This window comes from Carcharhinus amblyrhynchos, chromosome 7 (genome assembly GCF_965287045.1).
Source record: "Carcharhinus amblyrhynchos chromosome 7, sCarAmb.v2.hapA, whole genome shotgun sequence".
Taxonomy (NCBI): Eukaryota; Metazoa; Chordata; class Chondrichthyes; order Carcharhiniformes; family Carcharhinidae; genus Carcharhinus; species Carcharhinus amblyrhynchos.
This window is the reverse complement of record NC_137330.1, coordinates 25,919,294-25,942,291: the sequence shown is the minus strand read 5'-3', so window position 1 is coordinate 25,942,291 and position 22,998 is coordinate 25,919,294. Positions and strand designations below refer to the sequence as shown.

General features: G+C 42.7%; 1 protein-coding gene across 1 annotated transcript in view; it reads right to left on the bottom strand.

The window, feature by feature from the left end:
- The window catches only part of mcph1 (microcephalin 1), a 315,247-nt gene that overhangs the window by 278,570 nt on the left and 13,679 nt on the right, over positions 1–22,998 (bottom strand). The window contains exons 4-8 of the mRNA XM_080193243.1: positions 17,891–18,009; positions 14,116–14,200; positions 11,735–11,843; positions 9,215–9,361; positions 2,741–2,839 (exon numbers count right to left, since the gene is read on the bottom strand). Coding sequence (XP_080049369.1) covers positions 2,741–2,839; positions 9,215–9,361; positions 11,735–11,843; positions 14,116–14,200; positions 17,891–18,009 — 559 coding nt within the window. The remainder of the gene's footprint in view (positions 1–2,740; positions 2,840–9,214; positions 9,362–11,734; positions 11,844–14,115; positions 14,201–17,890; positions 18,010–22,998) is intronic.

The window sequence follows — 22,998 nt, the reverse complement described above, 5'->3', positions numbered from 1 at the left end:
CTCGGTGACAAGCACTGCTAGCTGTGCAGATACATGGATTTGGGCCTGTGTCTGTGGGAGTTTGTGCATTCTCCCTGTGGTTGTGTGGGTTTCCTCCGGGCGCTCCAGTTTCCTCCCACACCCCAAAGATGTGCTCTTAGGCTGATTGGTTTTACCAAATTGACACTATTCTCCCCTGAATCTGGCTAAGTTAGGGGTTCCATTCGTAGACACGCAGGGTAGAATAGGTGTAGGGTGATGCGGCAGCGCGGGCTCGTTGGGCTGAAGGGCCTGTTTCCTGTGCTGGGTTGTTCTTTGTTTGTTTATAATGTACACAAATGGACAATTGAATGTCATCAATTTCCCTACACACTACAATTATGCAAGGCAGTAAAGGTGAAGCACGCCAACCCTTGAACACTGGTTCACCTTTAGTTAATCTTCTGACTTAAACAGGTTTACACTTAAAAATAATGGACGTATGTGTATTTATGTATACGCTGTACAGAAACAAAATCTTATAAAGTACAGAACATGGCTGAGGTATTAAATGATCCATTTTTGCAGAAGTAAAGATTGTTACTAATGTAGCAGTAAAAGAGGAGGCGGCAGTGACTTTGATTTGGAGAAAAATAAATAGAGAGGACAGCACTGTGGTGAGTACTGCTGCCTCACAGCGCCAAGGATCCAGGTTTGATTCCAGCTTTGGGTGACTCTGTGTGGAGTTTGTATGTTCTCCCCATGTCTGTGTGGTTTACCTCCAGCTACTCCTGTTTCCTCCCATAGTCCAAAGATGTGCAAGTTAGTTGGATTGGCCATGCTAAATTGCCCCTTGGTGTCCAGGGATGCATAGGTTCGGAGGATGGGCAGGGTTATGGAAAATGGGTGGGCCTGGGTGGAATGCTGTCGTACAGTTGGCACAGACTCGATGGGCTGAGTGGCCTCCTTCTGCATTGTAGAAAAAAATTGGAGGAATTGGGGAGGACAATCTCTCTCACTGCAGTCTCTCTCACTGTGTAGCCACAGTCGTGGGGATGACAGGATGGGGTGCTATAAATGAGTCCCACCATGAACTTCTTTCCTTGGCATTTTCTTCTCTGATTCTATATTTTGATCCTCTGAACTGAGATCATTTCTCATGACTGTACTGATCTCATCCTTCCAAAAAATATCAAATACTCGTGAACGTTCAGGTCACGGTTGTGGTCACTTTGCAACTATGTTACATGTATGCCAGTGTTGTAGCTGTACTTTCACTAGGGGCATGACTTGTTCTGAAGCACAGGTCTTCAACATCACACTAGGATGTCTTTGGGAGCCACAACCTATATCTCGTGCACTCAGCTGCTTCTTGATATGATGTGAATCGAATTGCCTGAACATTGATTTGTGAAATGGTTGGGGCCTAGGGAGGAGGCCAAATCAGATCAATCATTCATCACTTCTGGCTGAAGGTGGATGCAGATGCCCATCCTTTCGATTCAAGGTTGATCATAGAACCTTACAGTGCAGAAAGAGGCCCTTCGGCCCATCGAGTCTGCACCGAACACAATCTCACCCAGGCCCGACTCCCCCATATCCTTACATATTATACCCACTAATCCCTCTAACATACACACCCCTGGACACTAAGGGGCAATTTTTTTTTAGCATAGCCAATCAACCTAACTCGCACATCTTTGGACTGTGGGAGGAAACCAGAGTACCCGGAGGAAACACACACAGACACGAGGAGAATGTGCAAACTCCACACAGACAGTGACCTGAGCTAGGAATCAAACCCAGGACCCTGGAGCTGTGAAGCAGCAGTGCTAACCACTGTGCTGTCGTGAGGCTTTGCTACAATCAAGGGTGGGGATGCTCATGGAGCCTTCTCTTCCTGGTAGTTGTCCACTGCCATTCATGACTGGATGTGGTAGGTCAGCAGAGTTTTAATCTGATCCATTGACTGTTGGAATCCTTAGCTTTGAGTAAGGCATTGCCACTGTTAAAAAGTCCTTTCTTTACAAAAAAGAGGAACTTGTACTTTCCAAATTTTGGGCTAATAAATGCAAGTCAGCAAGGATTCTTTTTAACATCAAACTGTATTTAACTGAATGAATTAAGCGCTTTAATGGGAATGTTGGTGAGAGTAGGGTACTTCATGTATATGAATTTTCAAAAGTCACCAAGTACCATATTATAGACTTGTCAGCAAATTAAAGCCAATTGGATGAAAAGGGACTAAAGCGGCATGGATGTAAAATGGGCTGAACAAAATCTTATATTTTTATTATAAGAAATTATTTCCAGGAGCAGGAGGGTCAGGAACCAGACAGCACAGATTTATGGTGGCATGAGGATGTTCTTTTCATATTAGAGAGCTTGGGAAGTACAAAATGAATTGAACTGTGAGAAAGGATGGTGGAAACAGATTCAATAAGATCTGTAAATAGAGAATTGGATGACGACTTGAAGAGAAAAACAGCTTATAGAACTGTGACGAAAAAACAAGAGAGTGAGATTAAACAGTGGGGAGTTGACAGCTCTTTCAAAGAGCTGCCACAGGCACAATGTGCTGAACTGCCTCCTTCCATGTTATGTCCTTAACTATCGTAACTATCTAGTTTACAGTCTTCAATGAAACTTTAACTTCTGTCATATCACTTTGACTTAAAGATGAATTTTCTATCATAAAAATATCTGCAAAGAACTTAAGCATTGGCATTTTTAGTGAAAAGATCAAAAAAAATTCAAGAAATGCAACTTGTAATTCACTTGCCTGCAAACCTTTTTGGTGTTACTGTTGGAGACTCCCCAAGAGATGGTTGGCAAAGAGAGACAGTAGAACTTGGTATTGTTGACTGAGACATTTGGGAGGCTGAGAAAAGAGAAGGAAATAATTAAATGTAACAGGATAAGCATCTGAACAGCAAGAAATTGCAAGAGTATGAGGAAAGTGTAGCGGAGTTGGACAAGCCTAGTTGTTCAAGCTGATAACCAACATTGACAGGAAGGGCCAAATGGTCTGCTTCTATGCTGCAATTTTTCTAATGATTTGATCAGCAATTTATATTATAATGTGTGCAATGCAAAAAACTTTGTTAAAGTTAAGCCAGCATACAAAAGGCTTAGATTTGAATACACAACAGGCAATCCAGTAACATCACAATACTTCAACGCCAGGAAAGGATGAGATGACAGGAAGAGGAGTCAGTCATGTGGCCCCTTGATTTCATTAGGTCATGACTGACTTGCACTATCTACCTACTTTGTTTTTGTATCCCCTAGTACCTTGCTTAACATAAATCCATCAATTTTGGATCTGAAATTTCCAACTGAACTAACCTCAACAGATTTGGAGTTGGGGAAAATAAATCAAAATTTCCATTATCTTGGCGAATTGAGAGAATGCATATTTTGATTTTATTTCCGTGAGGATGGTAGAAGGAACTAGAATTTACAGCACTTGTTTAAAAGCTTGGGAAGAACAAAATGAAAGATTTGTATTTATGTTGTGCTTTTTAGAACCAGCGGAATCACAAGCATGGTACACCCAATGAAGTACTTCTTAAAGTGTAACCAGTTCTACAGTAGGAAAAGTGGTGAATCTCTGGAATTCTCTGCCCGTTGAAGTGGTGGAGGCTGCCTCGCTAAATATTTTTAACACGCGGGTTGATGGGTTTTTGATAAGAGAGGGGATTAAGGGTTATGGGGAGAGGGCGGGAAAGTGGAACTGAGCAGCGACAGATCAGCCATGATCTTATTGAATGGCGGGGCAGGCTCGAAGGGCTAGATGGCCTACTCCTGCTCCTATTTCTTATGTTCTTAAGTAGCAATTAATCTGTGCTTGCCAAATTCATGCAAACAGCAAACTGGTAATGACCAGATAATACATATTGTGCGATGTTGAATAAGGGGTAAACATTGGCCAGGACGTTGGGTTTAACTCCCATGCTCTTCGAAATACTGCTGTGGGATCTTTTGCATCCACTGGAACAGACAAATGCAACGTTCCGACAGTACTGGACAAGACTACCTGCCTTGAATTTTGTACTCAACCCTATAAACTTGCAATTCAATGCTATCAATTGAGCCACGGCAAGAAAAGGTTCAGTAAGAAGTCTCACAATACCAGATTAAAGTCCAACAGGTTTATTTGGTAGCTAAAGCCACTAGCTTTCAGAGCGCTGCTCCTTTGTCAGGTAAGTGGGAGTTCTATTTACAAACAGGGCAGATAAGACACAAACATTATTTACAAAATAATGGTTGGAATGCGAGTCTCTACAGTAACCAAGTCTTAAAGCTACAGACAATGTGAGTGGAGACAGCGTTAAGCACAAATTAAAGAAATGTGTATTGTCTCCAGACAGGACAGTTAGTGAGGTTTTGCAAGCCCATGCAAGTCGTGGGGGTGACAGACAGTGTGACATGAATCCAAGATCCCAGTTGCGACCATTATTTGTAAATTGAGTTTGTGTCTTCACATGCCCCGTTTATGAACAGAATGCCCACTTACCTGACGAAAGAGCAGCGCTCCGAAAGCTAATAGATTCTGCTATAAAATAAACCTGTTAGACTTTAACCTGGTATTGAGAGACTTCTTACTGTGTTTACCCTAGTCCAACGCCAGCATCACATCAAAAAAAAGTTCAGCAGCACTCATAGAACACGAGTGCTGAAATTAAAAAAAAGATGCATTCAAGAGAACAAGATTAGAAACTAGTTACGGGATAAGAACTGCTCATCAGAAATGAATTTTCACACTGTATCCTGACCAGAAATGTAAGAAGGGGACGTCTTCTCCAAATATAGAAGCACTGATCTAGTCTTAAACTAAGAGTTAAAAATCATCATTCTTCACCACCTATGCTGTTAAGAATTATTATGGGGAAGAATAAATGCTTGGCACCAACAAGTATCCAAAACTTCTTAAACCAGAGTGAGCAATGGACTCAAAAGAGAAGAATGTTGTTGAATGAAAGAAGACTGAACAAAGGCAAAAAGTTGTGTTTGGACTAGAAGCGGGGACAGCGGGTAGGATTTTACAGCCTTGCTCGGGTGAGATCATAAAATTCTGCCCAAGGCCAATGGAGAATTCCATTTTGGGAATCTGGTCCACCCTGGAATCATAAGAATGGTCGGGTTTTGGCCAAAGAGTCACTATTCTTCAGGGAAATACATACTTTTCACTGAAAGGGATTAAAAGGTAAACGTTGCACTCGGCAGAATGGAAGCTGTGGAATTGAAGGATTGAGATGTGAAAGAAATCACCGAGAAAAGATATTGAATCAGAAGACTGGTTACGATTGGCTGATGAGTGGGCAATGTGAGCATCATGTGAAGGGACAGGGCAGGTGAAAAGATGAAGTCCTGAGAAGGAGATTGTGAATAAATGAAAAACCAAGTCAGAGGCAGGACATTAACATCTGCACAGATTGTTCTTGAATTGCTCAATCTGAGTAACTATAAATAGCAAATTGATAGCAATTTCTTTACAAATGCACCTTGCCAGTCCCAAAAGTTTGGGAATTCAAGAGAATGATAAGTGAATAATTGATGAAGATCAGAGTTGCAGATGTGCATCAGGAAGGCATCAAGTTTAGCCACAATCCAAACTAACATAAAAAAACTGGTTGCTCTGATGGTTGTTATATATTACTGTTACTTTAAGAGTCTAATTATTGGTTGCTTTGTGAGCATTTGCCTCAGTCTAGATCAAGACTTTGTAGAGTTAGCATCAAATCAACAAACCTGCATTGTTGGCACACAACCCCTACTTCAAGGTCTTTTTTCCTCAAAGTGCAGTATATAACAATGGAGTAGTGTTTCAGATGATGAGCTAAACTGTGCAGTCATCACTCACATCCATAGATTTCTTGTGATCATGGGTTCAATCAACACTTGAAAGGTGATGAGTAATATGACCAGCAGATTCTATAACTGCTGAAACTTAATTAAGGGCAATATAGCAGAATCCAAAAAAATCAAGAAGCTTCATTTTTCTTAAAAACAGGAGGAGTACTGAGTAAATGCCAAGGAGAAGGAAATGTGAAGTCTGCACAACAAGGATAAACTCACAGGCACAAAATCATAGCTCAGTGGCAATCATCTTGCCCGACTTTAAGTCCTACTCCACAGACTTGAACTTCGAATTCTAGGTTGACACTCCAGTGCAACATTTACTGAGAAAGGGTTGTTGGAGCTGCAATCTACCAGATGAGGCATTAACTGAGGAGCCATCTGCTCTTTAAGGTCACAATGATGTTACTTTGAGGAGGAGCAGTAGAAGTCTTGGAATCGTATCCAACATTTATGTTTAATCAAAATTACCAAAACAAGCAACCATCCTCATCCAAGTCAGTTGGTTGTGGGACAAGCCCCAGGTCACAGACTTGAGCTTAAAATTCTAGACTGAAACACCAGTCTTTATCGTTAGCATTTTGTCACTTTGCACAAATTGACTGCCCCATTTCCAATGTTACAATAGTGTTAATATTTAATTGATTGATAAGCACTTTGGGACATGCCTGGATCACGTAAGAACATAAGAAATAGGAGCAGGAGTAGGCCATCTAGCCCTTCGAGCCTGCCCCGCCATTCAGTAAGATCATGGCTGATCTGTCGTGGTTCAGTTTCACATTCCTGCCCTCTCCCCATAACCCTTAATCCCCTCTCTCATCAAAAACCCATCAACCCGCGTCTGAAAAATATTTAGTGAGGTAGCCTCCACCACTTCAATGGGCAGAGAGTTCCAGAGATTCACCACCCTTTGAATGAAGAAGTTCCTCCTCAACTCCGTTCTAAACCGCCCTCCCTTTATCTTGAGGCTGTGCCCCCTAGTCCTACTGTCCTTTCTGAGCGGGAAGAGTCTCTCCACCTCTATCCTATCCATCCCATTCATCATCTTATATGTCTCAATGAGATCTCCCCTCATTCTTCTAAACTCTAACAAGTACAAGCCTAGTTTATTCAGCCTCTCCTCATAGCTCAACCCCCTCAACTCCGGCATCAGCCTAGTAAACCTCCTCTGCACTCCCTCCAAGGCCAAAATATCCTTGCATAAGTACGGCGCCCAAAAATGCACACAGTACTCCAGCTGCAGCCTCACCAGTGCCCTATACAGCCGCAGCAAGGCCTCCCTACTTTTATATTCAATCCCCCTCGCTATGAAGGCCAGCATCCCATTAGCCTTCCTGACCACCTGCTGCACCTGCAAGCTGGGTTTTTGCGACTCATGCACAAGGACCCCGAGGTCCCTCTGCACCGTCGCCTGCTGCAGTTTTTCGCCACGTAAGTAATAATCCTTCCTACCATTACTCCTACCAAAGTGGACCACCTCACACTTGCCAACATTAAATTCCATTTGCCAGTTCCTGGCCCATTCGCCCAACCTATCTAGATCCTTCTGTAGACTTTCCACACCCTCCGCGCAGTTTGCCGTTCCACCAATCTTGGTGTCATCAGCAAATTTCGACACCATACACTCAGTTCCCTCCCCCAGATCATCTATATAAATGGTAAATAGCTGAGGCCCCAGCACTGACCCCTGGGGCACTCCACTAGTCACCATCCGCCAATCCGAATAGCACCCATTGACCCCCACTCTCTGCCTCCTATTTGACAACCAATCCTCTATCCACGCTAACACCCTACCCCCAACTTCATGTCCCCTGACCTTCTGCAATAACCTCTTGTGAGGTACCTTGTCAAACGCCTTCTGAAAATCAAGGCACTACATAAATGTACATTCATTCTTTCTTAATAGAATGGGGAAGAACTCTATTAGGATTCAGGAGCCTTATTATTCTTCACCAAGACTGTGGGCTTAAAGAAGAAACTGGGCTTTCAAGGTCAGCTTATTCTCGGGAAGAATACCAACAATATATAGATGGGAAAGGCTGCAAGGAGGAAACTTTATGTGGGTTTTTAGAAGTTTATTTATTATTGTCACAATAGGCTTATATATACATCGCAATGAAATTCCCCCAGTCATCAGACTCCAGGCCTGCTCGGGTACACTGAGGGAAATTCAGCATGGCCAAGGCACCTAACCAGCACTCTCTCGGACCGGAGAAAGAAAGGGAGCATCCGAAAGAAACACACAGACATGGGTGAATGTGCAGACTCCGCACAGACAGTGACCCATTGAACATGGGTCAACTACTCTGTGAGGCAGCAGTGCTAAACACTGTGCCATTGTTCTGTTAAATTGTGCAAATTTGATCGCATCAGTGGTCTATTTTCATTACAAACCTCCAGACGATTGTAGGCCAAATTCTAACGATGGGAAACTTTGCTTGCTGAACCTTTTGTCATTCAGCACTACTAAAATTCTTTCACTATTTGATTTTTAAGTCTTCCGTCTATTAGCTCCAACTAAAATGGAAACTAATTGTTCTCTGAAAATCTGGAAAATTAAGTACCCACCAAAATGCAGAGAATATGAGAATAATTTAGACCAAGTGATCTTCTGATTATCTGCAGACTTGTGTTGTCACAAGCAAATAAACTGAGATTAGGACTTAATCATGTGAGAAATCCTGTGCATATTCATATTGTAGTACACAGCAATCTGCCACTGTGCGATATACACAACCACTTTACTGGATTGACAGGAATTTCATTAGAAACCATCAGCCAAATTGGAAAGTCAATGAGTGGAAAGAAAGAATAGGCACGCATGATGTACGTAGCATTTCAGAGTTATACCCATATCTTGAGAAAAAAGATTGGTAGCAAATAGCTCAAGAAAACACTAACTCTTTTTTTGAGCTGAATTAATTGAATTGAGGACAGTCTTGCACGTTCCCGTGAAGACACAATGCTGCACTTGAAAAAAAAGACACTCTAGTTCTCAAAACAGCAATTGAAATATTTTTCTTTATCTGATCAATTTCTCAGTTAGCACCTGTATCTGTACACATCCTGGCTCCAACTATTGATACTTTCCCAGGCTGCTCTTCATGCTTTAAAATAAAATGGATTTTCACTGCAACCTACTGAATTAAGCTGCAACATTACATTCTTAGTTTTAGAGAACATTACAGCTGACAATTAAAATTAGTAAGGCTTCGTTTTCTTGAGTCATTCTACTCTGGTAATTCTACGCTCTCTTGTGTTTTTTAATAATATGTCTGTCACACCATATGTTTAGAAATAACTCGTTAACATTTATTTAGCTAACTATATTCTGGCAAATGATTTCTCAGGCCTGCAAAACACATCAGTCATACCGCAGAGAACATGAATTTACCAGTAGGTGAAAGATTTTCTCTTTTTTCTTTCATTTCCTTCAATCTTTCCATCATTCCACAGAAGTGGTTGAGGGGAACTGATTTCATTTTGGGCATGTTAAGACTCGTTGCATCCTCATCAAACGAAAGCAAAGGTGGATCAATTCCTTTGAGAAAAAAGCCATTGTTTTGTTCAAAATAAATAGTGCAAAAAATTAGCACGAAAAGAAAACAGTAAGGACACAAAATAATTAACAGTCATATGGCTGGCGATTTGATGGATTTTTGGACTCTTTTCTCTTGAAAATTTCAACTTTGTAAATGCAAGAACCAGTTCTTGTGCCTTATATGCCAAATACTTGAAAACACAGTTGAACTCAGCTCTGAGCACACTTGGAGGCATTTTATTTATCTTGTTTCTGTCAGCCCTTTACTGAAGCAATCCAAAATTAGACCCACTGCACTGCTCTACCTTATAACTCGTGTTTCAAATATTAATCTATTTTTCTCTTGAAAACTGCAATCTCTGCATTGACCATTTCCTGTTCCAACACTGTGCTGAAAATAAAGTTCTTCACTAACTTGCTGAAACATTTTTAAATTGATTACTATTTGACACCTACTCCCCAATCAGAAGAAACAATAACTATCTTCCTAACTATAGCTTAACGTCTAATGAAGATGCATTGATCTTCCTAACTTTCTATAATGTTATAAAATAACAGCATATTTTGTTGCTCATATCAACCTAATCTCAAACATACATAAAAATTTCAAATGCAATTACAAAAATATACTTTCTCCACGACCTTTGATTTTCCTTCTATAATCTCAATATTGCATTGACTTAATTTCCCAAAGCAAAACTTTTGGCTGGTCAAATATGGATTGAAGTTCTTTAAAAGGACTTTTAAAGCAAGCAAAGACCCTGACTTAAAAGAGCTCCCAAAGAACAAGCCCTCCAAGCCTGTGCCGCGCAATGGTCCAACTAGACTATTCGTTTGTATCCCTCTGTTCCCAGGCTGCTCATGTGACTATCCAGTTAATTCTTAAACGATGCCAGCGTGTCCGCCTCCACCACCCTACTTGGCAGTGCATTCCAGGCCCCCACCACCCTCTGCATAAAAAATGTCCCTCTGATATTGAAGTTATACCTCGCCCCTCTCACCTTGAGCATGTGGCCCCTCGTGATCGTCACTTCCGACCTGGGAAAAAGCTTCCCACTGTTCACCCTATCTATACCCTTCATAGTTTTGTACACCTCTATTCGGTCTCCCCTCATTCTCCGTCTTTCCAGGGAAAACAAGCCCAGTCTACTCAATCTCTCCTCATAGCTAAGGCCCTCCAAACCAGGCAACATCCTGGTAAACCTTCTCTGCACTCTCTCTAAAGCCTCCATGTCCTTCTGGTAGTGCGGCGACCAGAATTGGACGCAGTGCTCCAAATGTGGCCTAACCAGCGTTCTATACAGCTGCAACATCAGACTCCAGCTTTTCTACTCTATACCCCATCCTATAAAGGCAAGCATACCATATGCCTTCTTCACCACCTTCTCCACCTGTGCTGCCACCTTCAGGGATTCGTGGACTTGCACACCTACGTCCCTCTGTGTTTCTACACTCCCAGCTTCTATCACTGCCCCCAGGTCCCATACTGTTAACTTGTGGCTGCCAAATACATGCCATATGGAATAATTCCAAACTTCTCTCATTTTAACCAGCTTTTTGCACTTATTCACCCCATGCAACTTTTTAAATCCTCCCTTCCTTCCAGGCTTAGGTGTATTTCTGCTCGTCATCCTGCTACAACGAAGTGTAAAATTTTTCACGATTCCGTTCCTTCTCCCTCCATAAAACTTCAAACTTAACCATATTAAATCATCGACATATTCTCCAATCTTTCTCTCATCCTCCCTCATCCAGCTCCCCAACTCCTCACCCTCCACTCTCTCTTGCTCCTATCATCACCCAACCCCACCCAACATCAGCCATCTTGACACTATTGACCCGTTCCCTCTTGTTTCTCTGCACCACCTCTCCCTCCATTTCTGTCCTTTTCTATCCTTCCAGCTTTTCCACTGTACCTCTTCCCACTCTCGTTTTTCTGTTGTGAATGCTGCGGTTCCCCTGTTCTTCAACTTGACTTGACTCAAAAACTGGGCTTGGTCTCCATTCCTTTCATAACTCCACAGAAAACTGACTGACCTACACTGATTTTAATTTCATTATGCCAACCTAATTGTTTTTCAGTTTCCAACAACCCATTAACAGTTTGAGAGCAGAGTCATATCATTTAAGCTCCATCTGATTAGCTGAAAACTACACCCAAATGTAAAGTTTCAGCAAAGGAAGATAATAGCTGTATCTTAACTTAATCAAGGTAGCAACTGATCAAAGTTTTGTTGGGCTTTTGGATCAACCTATGAAATGACCATGGCAACATCAATTGTCAATAAATAATGCAGCAATAGCTAAAACTATGCAAGTTTTAAAAAAGTACACTGTAATGTTTAATGAAGCTTATAAATGTGAAAACCTCACCAATAGTTTTCAAATCGAGATTCTGAATCATTTGATCTAATTTTTTCTGCAACCTCTTGTCATTCTCTGGTGTCTTTTCCACGAAATCCCTGGGTTTCATACATCGATGCTGAAAAGTTTACAGGTGCAATAATTACGCAAAACTTCAGCTGCATTGCAACTGAAAGTATGATTGGCATGGCCCAAGCTAACAATGCATTTCCTATGCTTTAAACATAAGCAACTGAAGACTTAAAAGGACATGCATATGAAGAGCCATGAACAGCATTTTTGTAAAAGCCACGTTCAACTTATTTTACCAAAATTACCAAGTCTCGGGATCACAGTGGTAGTTAAGACTTATAAAAATATCTGATCAAAAGACACACAAAAGATTTATCAAGATCAAGGTCCTCAGCATTAAAAATGAAATGGCCCAATGTATAGCCAGATGGCTGAAAGGGAAAGAAAATGAGTAAATAATTCATTCTTGGATTGTTAAATGTAGCTATTAATATGGCTTAGTAACCGACATTACAACTTCCCTTAATTTCAACATGGATAAATATTTAGAAACATGGGCATAAAGGTCAAAATGTTCTGAAAACACTAAATGGAGGCAGTACAGCAAACTTACAAGACTGGAAAGAGAGTGAGCATGTAACTTGTAAATGCAGTTGATAGAATATTTTAGCAAAAAAAAGAGTTGAAATATCCTCAAAAGGCTAACATTTTTCAATTGAGTGGATGAATAGAGATTCTCAGGTATCGATACACAGGTGTTTACAAATAGCATTGTAGATAAATAAATCATGAAAAGATTCAGAGTTTTATACAGGGGCTTGAAGCCATTTAAATAGGATGAAGGACACAATTAAGTACAACAAGTACTCTATCCACTCCATTATAGGAAGGATTGCAATTCCTAGGATACCAATGATTAATGGATATGGTTATGATGGGATTACTGGAAAATTACAGCTGTGTTAGGTTGAACACAGAAGATTAAACTGTGGTAATTAATTTAAGAGTACAAACAATTTAAAGGTCAAAAAGGGCAAATTTGGATAGGTGATTTTTAATGATTTGTGAATCAAGAATAAGAGATATAACTTAAGGATCAGTTCGAGGAGCATTAAGTGGGAAAAGAGGTCCAAATTCCATGATATGCAAAGGATTTTTCAAAAATAGAAAGTATTCCCCAAAGAAAATTGCAAATCTTTCAGTTGGGTCATCCAAGACAGAATATCATTTAAGTACGAAAGAAAATGCTAAAAAAGTTTAAATCAGATCTGAGTAGCACAAGCACACTGGGGCCAAAGGACCTCAGACATTTTTGCAATTGCTCAAATTCTATGAATACTGAGATTAAATTAATCATCCTTTTGATAAACACAACTTTTAAAGGTTAGAAGTAATTGGAATACTCAGCTGGAGGATGGTTAACTGAACAAGGTGGTTTGGAATAAAAAATTTGAGGACAAAATAGAAATTGAATGATGGGAAACCTTCAGCAAGGAGATGATTTGGTTACAAAATATACGCATTCCCTCAATGGGGAAAGGAAGTACATCCAAAGCCAGAGGAACCGGAATGGCTGAAAGTATAGACAGTAATACGAAACAGGAAGAGAAACATATGATAACCATAAGGTGCAAAATACAGAACCAAGTTGAATAAAGAAAGCATACAGTTTTAACAAATCCTGTTGTCTTAAGTTCGGGGCCCTATCTCTGTTACGTTTTTATCATGCATCATTGATATAAAGAATTTCAATTGAATTAAACCCTGGAGTCACAGAGAAGTTCTGGAGGACATGTTAAAATCCCAAGGCAGTATTTCCAAAATAAAACCAGGACTACTGTTCAAAAACAACCTCAGCTATGAACACTTGTGGCAAAGGACTCAGAGCAAACTCTCTCTTTTTTTGCCTTTTAACATTGAATCTTATTTTAACCAAAACTTAACATCCTGTACTGAATAATGTTCCATGATTTTGTGTGTACCTTTGTGTTCCAAAGGACTATGGGACTGAGTTCTTTGCAATCAGCATATAAACAATCAAGTGACATGACACCGTCATCCTTACAAATTTCAAAAAAATCCTGTCATGACCATTCAAGGAGTGGAAAAGGGATAAGTCCTGACATCAGTTATAACAAATGGAATGTTGTGTCTGGAAGCAAGAGAAAGCCATGGGCTTTGGCAGCACAGCAGTGGAACTGACGATTCAGTCGTGTCCAGTCGTACATACTTCCCATTCTCTCTCAAAGTTCAAGCAGATGTGCATTAAAGTACTATACCTTTTATGTAAATATAATAGAAAAATGTATGCATATCATACTTTGCACATTTTAATAGAAAACTGTTTTGAAGTAAGTGACTATATGCATAATACTTACTGTTCTCTTATTTTCAGTTAAAGGTTTACTTTCATTCATTGCAGGGAATAAGGATTCATCAACATGGGTACCTGTTGACATACACCTAAAAGGCAAGTTATGTAATGTTAACAGCCTCATGACATAATTGCACTTGTTCTAATCCACTTCAAGCATATACCCTTGCAAACATTGTAACTTGTTTTCTTTATAATAAAATATGTTAGTGGCATAAAAAACTATTTCAAGGTTAAAAACTTCACTGCCGATCAGGAACGCAACACAACCTATCCAGTTTTAACAATGTTTAAAGTAGCATCTTATTTAATGCCCATACACATGCTATGACTCAGATTGAAGCACATCTAGTTTGGTCTGAAATATATAAGCAGACCACAAGATGCATTGCAATTTTCAACTTGTTGCCTTGGGTTTTGTTTTTTTGAAAGCTTTGTTGTCTTAATTTCAGAATGATAAATTATATTATAAATCATGTTTTATATCATCAGAGGCCCAGGCTGCAGGGAAATAGCAAGGTCTGATTTCTGGGAGCTTCAGCACAAGGCAGAGATAGGAAGTTATTGGCTGCAACTTGATAACGAAGTGCAAGTAACCGGGATGGGAGATGAAGAAGCAGGGCCCCTGGCTTTACCAGTGTCAGCCCCACAACACCCTCCCAGACAGCTCCATCCAAAATGCTATCCATGATCATCTCCTGACACAGTGTGCAATTGGGACAGGGACTTGGCACTTGTTCATGGTCAACTCGGGGCCAAAAGTTCTGAAGGGAGAGCAAGGGTGGGGCGGGGGGGCGGGGGGGGAAGAGAGAGGAGGAGCGAGGCAGAGATTGGCGGGGGGGGGGGGGAGCGAGGCAGAGATGGGGGGGAGAGCGAGGCAGAGATTGGCGGGGGGGGGGGAGCGAGGCAGAGATGGGGGGGGAGAGCGAGGCAGAGATGGGGGGGGAGAGCGAGGCAGAGATGGGGGGGGAGAGCGAGGCAGAGATGGGGGGGGAGAGCGAGGCAGAGATGGGGGGGGAGAGCGAGGCAGAGATGGGGGGGGAGAGCGAGGCAGAGATGGGGGGGGAGAGCGAGGCAGAGATGGGGGGGGAGAGCGAGGCAGAGATGGGGGGGGAGAGCGAGGCAGAGATGGGGGGGGAGAGCGAGGCAGAGATGGGGGGGGAGAGCGAGGCAGAGATGGGGGGGGAGAGCGAGGCAGAGATGGGGGGGGAGAGCGAGGCAGAGATGGGGGGGGAGAGCGAGGCAGAGATGGGGGGGGAGAGCGAGGCAGAGATGGGGGGGGAGAGCGAGGCAGAGATGGGGGGGGAGAGCGAGGCAGAGATGGGGGGGGAGAGCGAGGCAGAGATGGGGGGGGAGAGCGAGGCAGAGATGGGGGGGGAGAGCGAGGCAGAGATGGGGGGGGAGAGCGAGGCAGAGATGGGGGGGGAGAGCGAGGCAGAGATGGGGGGGGAGAGCGAGGCAGAGATGGGGGGGGAGAGCGAGGCAGAGATGGGGGGGGAGAGCGAGGCAGAGATGGGGGGGGAGAGCGAGGCAGAGATGGGGGGGGAGAGCGAGGCAGAGATGGGGGGGGAGAGCGAGGCAGAGATGGGGGGGGAGAGCGAGGCAGAGATGGGGGGGGAGAGCGAGGCAGAGATGGGGGGGGAGAGCGAGGCAGAGATGGGGGGGGAGAGCGAGGCAGAGATGGGGGGGGAGAGCGAGGCAGAGATGGGGGGGGAGAGCGAGGCAGAGATGGGGGGGGAGAGCGAGGCAGAGATGGGGGGGGAGAGCGAGGCAGAGATGGGGGGGGAGAGCGAGGCAGAGATGGGGGGGGAGAGCGAGGCAGAGATGGGGGGGGAGAGCGAGGCAGAGATGGGGGGGGAGAGCGAGGCAGAGATGGGGGGGGAGAGCGAGGCAGAGATGGGGGGGGAGAGCGAGGCAGAGATGGGGGGGGAGAGCGAGGCAGAGATGGGGGGGAGAGCGAGGCAGAGATGGGGGGGGAGAGCGAGGCAGAGATGGGGGGGGAGAGCGAGGCAGAGATGGGGGGGGAGAGCGAGGCAGAGATGGGGGGGGAGAGCGAGGCAGAGATGGGGGGGGAGAGCGAGGCAGAGATGGGGGGGGAGAGCGAGGCAGAGATGGGGGGGGAGAGCGAGGCAGAGATGGGGGGGGAGAGCGAGGCAGAGATGGGGGGGGAGAGCGAGGCAGAGATGGGGGGGGAGAGCGAGGCAGAGATGGGGGGGGAGAGCGAGGCAGAGATGGGGGGGGAGAGCGAGGCAGAGATGGGGGGGGAGAGCGAGGCAGAGATGGGGGGGAGAGCGAGGCAGAGATGGGGGGGGAGAGCGAGGCAGAGATGGGGGGGGAGAGCGAGGCAGAGATGGGGGGGGAGAGCGAGGCAGAGATGGGGGGGGAGAGCGAGGCAGAGATGGGGGGGGAGAGCGAGGCAGAGATGGGGGGGGAGAGCGAGGCAGAGATGGGGGGGGAGAGCGAGGCAGAGATGGGGGGGGAGAGCGAGGCAGAGATGGGGGGGAGAGCGAGGCAGAGATGGGGGGAGCGAGGGGGACACATATGCATTTTGGGAAAGAAAAGTAAGCAAAACATTGAACTGAGTTTTAATGGTACTCTGGGACAGCGATACAAGATTTGCAATTCAAGGCTTGTTTTGGTGATTTATTGTTAACCAATTTGAATTTATATAGCATTTCTAATATATTCAGTGGTTTATTTTAGTTGTAAGAAATTCCAGCAAGTAATACATAGTGATCCTCATTTGTGGTTCAGTATTTCAACTCGTACATTGTTTTCTCCATGCAACAAATTTCTGAAGGAGCCTCATCCCTGCTTTAACATTGATTCCTATGGAAACATATCCCTATGGAAATAAGATTCATTTAAAGTTGTTTCACTTAAAGTCATGATTTTCAGCAACACAGCCATAACTTTCAGTGAGGACTTACCATAGTCAATGTACTGGAAACACAAAACTAATTTGCACCTTTTAATCCTCACTTTTAGCACTATAGTGGCAACAAATGATACATACATTTGGAAAGTACCATTAAATATCATAAAATTAATTCAAGGAATAAAGCACATTTCCTCCATTTATAATTCAAATTATAAAACAAAAGAATTACTTGTATAAAAATTATAGTGCATTAAATTATTTTTAAATTACAAAACTATTTAAAGTCCAATGGTGTCAGAGACAATCATTTTCTGTATTGTTTCGCTTTATAAGAAGGTATAGCTTTCGGAAAGAACATCTGTGCTATAATTTTCACTTTGGTCTATCATGTTTCAGTTCATGTTGAACAATAAATGGTAAATTTGACAGAGATCGATGACCTGTGAAGAAAGGGTCGTGGAAAAAAAGCACAAGAAGAGTAAGGAAGCAGAAGAATGTGGATTGGAAAATAAAATGAAAAAATAAAAAGAAAATAATTAAGCCAGGAGAAAGAAACAAATGTTGGACAACTAGTAGAAGTTGCAAAAGGCAGTTAATCAAACAAAATTAAGGTGCCTTGCTCCAAACTTACTTTTAATGAAAAATTAGAAGCGAAATCAATAAACAACGTCAGAAAGATTTAAAATGTCCTCAAACATAGACGTTGGACTGTCAATTTAGGGAATAAGTTCCACACGTTAAACAACATTAATGAAATCATACACAAATTGTAGTTATTTAATTTGTACTGGTAAGCCAAACATTGAGAAATTGTCAAACAAAACAGAACAAAATCCACAACCTTAAACCAATTTGCAAAACAGTACTTTCAAGAATGACAATATTAAAATGTGAGTACCTTTCTACCCAAAGCACAGACACCAACTTTACACCAATTCTTTTGGCTTTTCTCCAGACACTTTCATGTCCATCCTTGAATACTACATGGGTCACTCGCTTATTGAAGTGTTTTAAAACCTGTAAATTAAGCAAGACACAGGGCTTTTAGAAGTGCTCTCCAATTTCACTTTTTTCTAAACACTATCCATTCTAAAACTTAAAAGTGCAAAGATCCTACAATCGCTATTTCAAAAAGTCCAACGCCAAGACTACTCATCTTCAATGGAATAGCAATCTTTGTCAGATTGGCACACCATTCCTTTTTACTGATCTAAATCTGAAGCTGCACATTTCTTGACTCGACTTCCAATCTAGGCCTGCTGAGAAGTGTGCAGCATAGCTGCTCCGGGAGTCCCTTCAAGTGCAGTGCAGCAGCTTCTGGTGAGGGGTGCGTGAAGCCACATAGATTTTATATGGCACTAGCTGCTGTAAATCATTACATTTAACAGTCCCAGCCACTTTGACAGGAGAAAATCTAAGCATGGAAGCTAAGTGAAAGAGAGTTAGGGTGATTGGGCAAGGAGGAGTGGAGGGCGGGGGGGGCGGCAGGATGTAAGTTGGATGATTGGACGGAGTGGTGTCGACGAGGGATGCAGTGGGGTGTCAGGGACTACCATAGTTACTCAAGAGGTAGAAATGGTTTTTATCCTTTTAACTTTTCCTGGGTAACTATTCTGCTGAGAGAGTCAGAACTGTTTGAAGTCTCCAATTTCAATCGGAGTTTCAGAGTGTTCTAGTCACAAAGCAATTGCCCATCCTAAGTTGAAACTTCTTGGGCAATTCCCCTGCATGACTTTTGTGGGCTCTTCCGGGGTATGATCCTCTGGGAATGGAAGATCTCGGCCATTGGGCGGCACGGTAGCACAGTGGTTAGCACTGCTGCTTCACAGCTCCAGGGTCCTGGGTTCAATTCCCGGCTCGCGTCACTGTCTGTGTGGAGTTTGCACATTCTCCTCGTGTCTGTGTTGGTTTCCTCCAGATACTCCGGTTTCCTCCCACAGTCCAAAGATGTGCGGGTAGGTTGATTGCCCATGCTAAGAAATTGCCCCTTAGTATCCAGGGATGTGTAGGTTAGATGGATTAGTGGGTATAATATGTCGGGATATGGGAGTAGGGCCTGGGTGGGATTGTGTTCAGTGCAGACTCGATGGGCCGAAGGGCATCTTTCTGCACTGTAGGGTTCTAATGATTAACTTTTAATAAAACTTTACATCTTGATTCTGCCTGTCCCTAACAAGTGGACATAAACAAATACATTTCAAAAACAAAACAAATACCATTCAATAGCAGACAAGTTCTCCCAGATAGTTTTTAACCCACTATATCAAGCTGATCATTTCATTAAGGTCCCACCACAAGTGGCAGCTAATGTGCAAAAGTCAACTGCTGCATTTTTCTATATTACCACAGTGACAAAATTCCAATTGTCTCGCAATTACTCTGGACATCTTGAGATTGTGAAAGTTCTCTCTTTTCCGTCTTTGTCCCCATGAGGCTTGACTTACCCAGCAGCCAACTGTTTTCCCCGAACTCCACTCTATATTAACTTTAAACTATCAAGTTATCTGCCATTCACAACGTAGCCCATGCAAAATCCTCTCACCCACGACTTCATCCCTCACTGACTTTGCACTCTCCAATATGCATATGATCCAATTCTTACCTTCGTTTAAAAATTATTCCAGCGGTTCTGTTCTAATCTGTAACATCCTCCAGCCTTAGCTGCCAGCCTGACTCTGAGTCTGAGCTGACTGTTCTTACTGAGAGCCAGGCCAGACACAAGGTTGAAGGGTCTCTTTCTGCAGCTGCACAGTATCCACACATTAAACATGAATTTGTAGGTTTTGTCATTCACTGCTCCAACATTCTTCACCATTTTCCTTGCTGCAATATTGCACCTCAACATGTCACACACAAAGTGTTAATCATTTAAAACTAGCTCTGCTAGACAGGACATGTCATTTGTATGGCTGACTCCAGACTCCTAAAGCAACTGTTTTACGAGAAACCGAGTCACAGAGACTTATCTCAAATGGGAACAAAAGGGCAACTGTTCAGCCTAAACTGTCTTCAATCTAAAAGCAAAATAGTTCTAACCTCAGTCTATGAGACTTGGAATACAGAAATGCTTTAGCAATATCCTCAAAGCATCCCAAACAGTTCAAACATCCCCAGCTTATGACCAAACAAAATAGAAAAGGTATTTTGGGAACGCACCTAACAAATCAAGAAGCATCATCAAGAGCATACAAAGGCGAAGTTGAGATGTCCAAAGAAGCACACAAATTTCCAAAAACCTCATCTGCCCAATCCCAAGTATTACCTGTCCCACATGTGGCAAAGTCTGCGGATCAACCATCTCGGAAAGCACTTAACTCAACTGGAACCAAGTCATGCTCAATCCCAAGGGACTGGCTAAGAAGAAGAAATTCAGTACCTCCTCACAGCAGCATGCTGTGATGAAGAGAATGTATATAGGTCCAGGAAATTAAACATGTGTCTTATCAATTCTCAATCACTGAGTGCACTGAGCTCAAATACATTGCACCACATTAGTCATACAGAAGATCAATATAATGCATTCGCTTAGTTAAATACCTTTGAATATGATGTTTAATCTTTGCCAAATAGAATTTCCAGACAGTGAAATATTAAAATACATAGCATTGTTTTCCCTATTTTGAAAGTAGGGCAAAAGGGAAGAACACAAAAAACAGGAGCAAGAATAGATTATACGGCTCATCGAGCTTGTTCCTCCTTTCAATAAAATTATGGCTGAGCTTGGACTTTAAGTTCACTTTGGCACCTCTCCCTTTATCCCATGATTCCCTGAGAAATCATAAACCTGTCTCTCCCAGCCTCAAATGCATTCAATGATGGAGCATGTAGAGCATATAAATAGAGAACTCCAAAGATTCACAATGCTGGAACAATTTCTCTTTGTCTTATTGATAAATATCAGCCCCTATCCTGAGGCCGTTCCACCATGTCTTAAATTCCTTGGTCAGCAGAAACCTTCAAGGTTTAAATTAGATCATCTCTCTTCTTCTCAACCCCTCTGAAAAGAGGCCCAATTTACTCAGCCTCTAATCACAGAATTAATTAACAATTAAAACTTAATAATTATCTGAAGAACTACTTCACAGACAACCTGACAGCATCATGCAAGATCATTTTTCCAAAACACTCTATATACATGCTATATTTGAACATGTTATATACTTGGTAGACTCTGTGTTGGGCGCCCTACTATTTATAACTTACATAAATGACATTGATGACTGTCGGGTGATAGGATTAGTAAATTTACAGATGACACAAGGATTGGATGGGTGGTTAACAGTCTTGGGCTACAAGATCGAGATGGAATGGTCAAATTGGCAGCTAAGTGGCAGATAAAATATAACCCTGAAAAGTGTGGCATGATTCATTTTTGAAGTAATAACTTGATAAGAAAGTACTTGATGAATGATGGGACATTAGGAAATTATGTGCAACAAACTGACTTTGGCATGTTTGTCCACAGATCTTTGAAAGCAGAAAGGCGCGTTCATAGTGTGTTGAAAAACGCATACGGGACACTTGCCTTTATCAATCAAAGCATAGATTACTAAAGCAGGGAAGTCATGTTGGAGGTGTAAAGAACTTTGGTGACGCCACAGCTAGAATACTACGTGCAGTTCTGGTCATCACATTATTAGAAGGATGTGATTGCACTGGAGGGGGTGCAGAGGAAATTCACCAGGATGCTCTCTGGGATAGAAACTATCATTATCACGAAAGAGGTAGTGTTGGGCAAGTTAATGGGGCTAAAGGTAGCCAAGTCTCCTGATGGAATGCATCCCAGGGTACTAAAAAAGATGGCGGGAGAAATAGCAAATGCACTAGTGGTAATTTACCAAAATTCACTGGACTCTGGGTGGATCCTGCAGATTGGAAAACAGCAAATGTGACGCCACTGTTTATAAAAGGAGGTAGACAAAAGGGGACTAACTATAGGCTGGTAAACTTAACTTTTGTAGCAGGGAAAATGCTTGAATCTATTAACAAAGAAAAAATAGCGAAACATCTGGATATAATTTGTCCCATTGATAAGACACAGCATGGGTTCATGAAGGGAAGGTTTGACTAATTTGGTGGAATTCTTTGAGAACATTACATGTGCAGCAAACAATGGGGAACCTATGGATGTGGTGTATCTGGATTTCCAGAAGGCACTTGACAAGGTGCCGCACCGAAGACTGCTACATAAGATAAAGTTACAGGGAATGGACAGAAGATTGGTTAACTCACAGGAAGCAAAGAATGGGGGTAAATGGGTGTTCTTCTGGTTGGCGATCAGTAGCCAGTGGTGTGCCTCAGGGATCAGTGTTGGGACTGCAATTGTTTATGATTTACACAGATGATTTGGAGTTGGGAATGAAGTGCGTCAAAATTTGCAGATGACACTAAGATGAGTGGCAGAGCGAAGTGTGCAGAGGATGCTGAACGCCTGCAAAGGGATATAGATAGTGTAAGTGAGTGAGCAAGCGTGCGTCTGGCAGATGGAGTACAATGTTGGTAAATGTGAGGTCATCCATTTTGGTAGGAATAACAGCAAAATGGACTACTATTTAAATGGTAAAAAATTGCAGCATGCTGCTGTGCAGAGGGACCTGGGTGTCCTTGTGCAAGAATCTGAGTAAGTTGGTTTACAGGTAATTAAGAAGGCAAATGGAATTGTGCCCTTCACTGCTAGAGGGATGGAGTTTAAAAACAGCAAGGTTATGTTGCAGCTGTACAAGGTTCTGGTGAATCCACACCTGGAGTACTATGGACAGTTTTACATAAGAAATAGGAAATAGGAGCAGGAGTAGGCCATCTAGCCCTTCGAGCCTGCCCCGCCATTCAATAAGTTTTGGCCTCCTTACCTGAGAAAGGATACACCAGCACTGGAGGGGGTACAGAGGAGATTCACTAGGTTGATTCCGGAGTTGAGAGGGTTGGCTTATGAGGAGAGACAGAGTAGACTGGGGCTATACTCACTGGAATTCAGAACAATGAAGGGAGATCTTATAGAAACATATA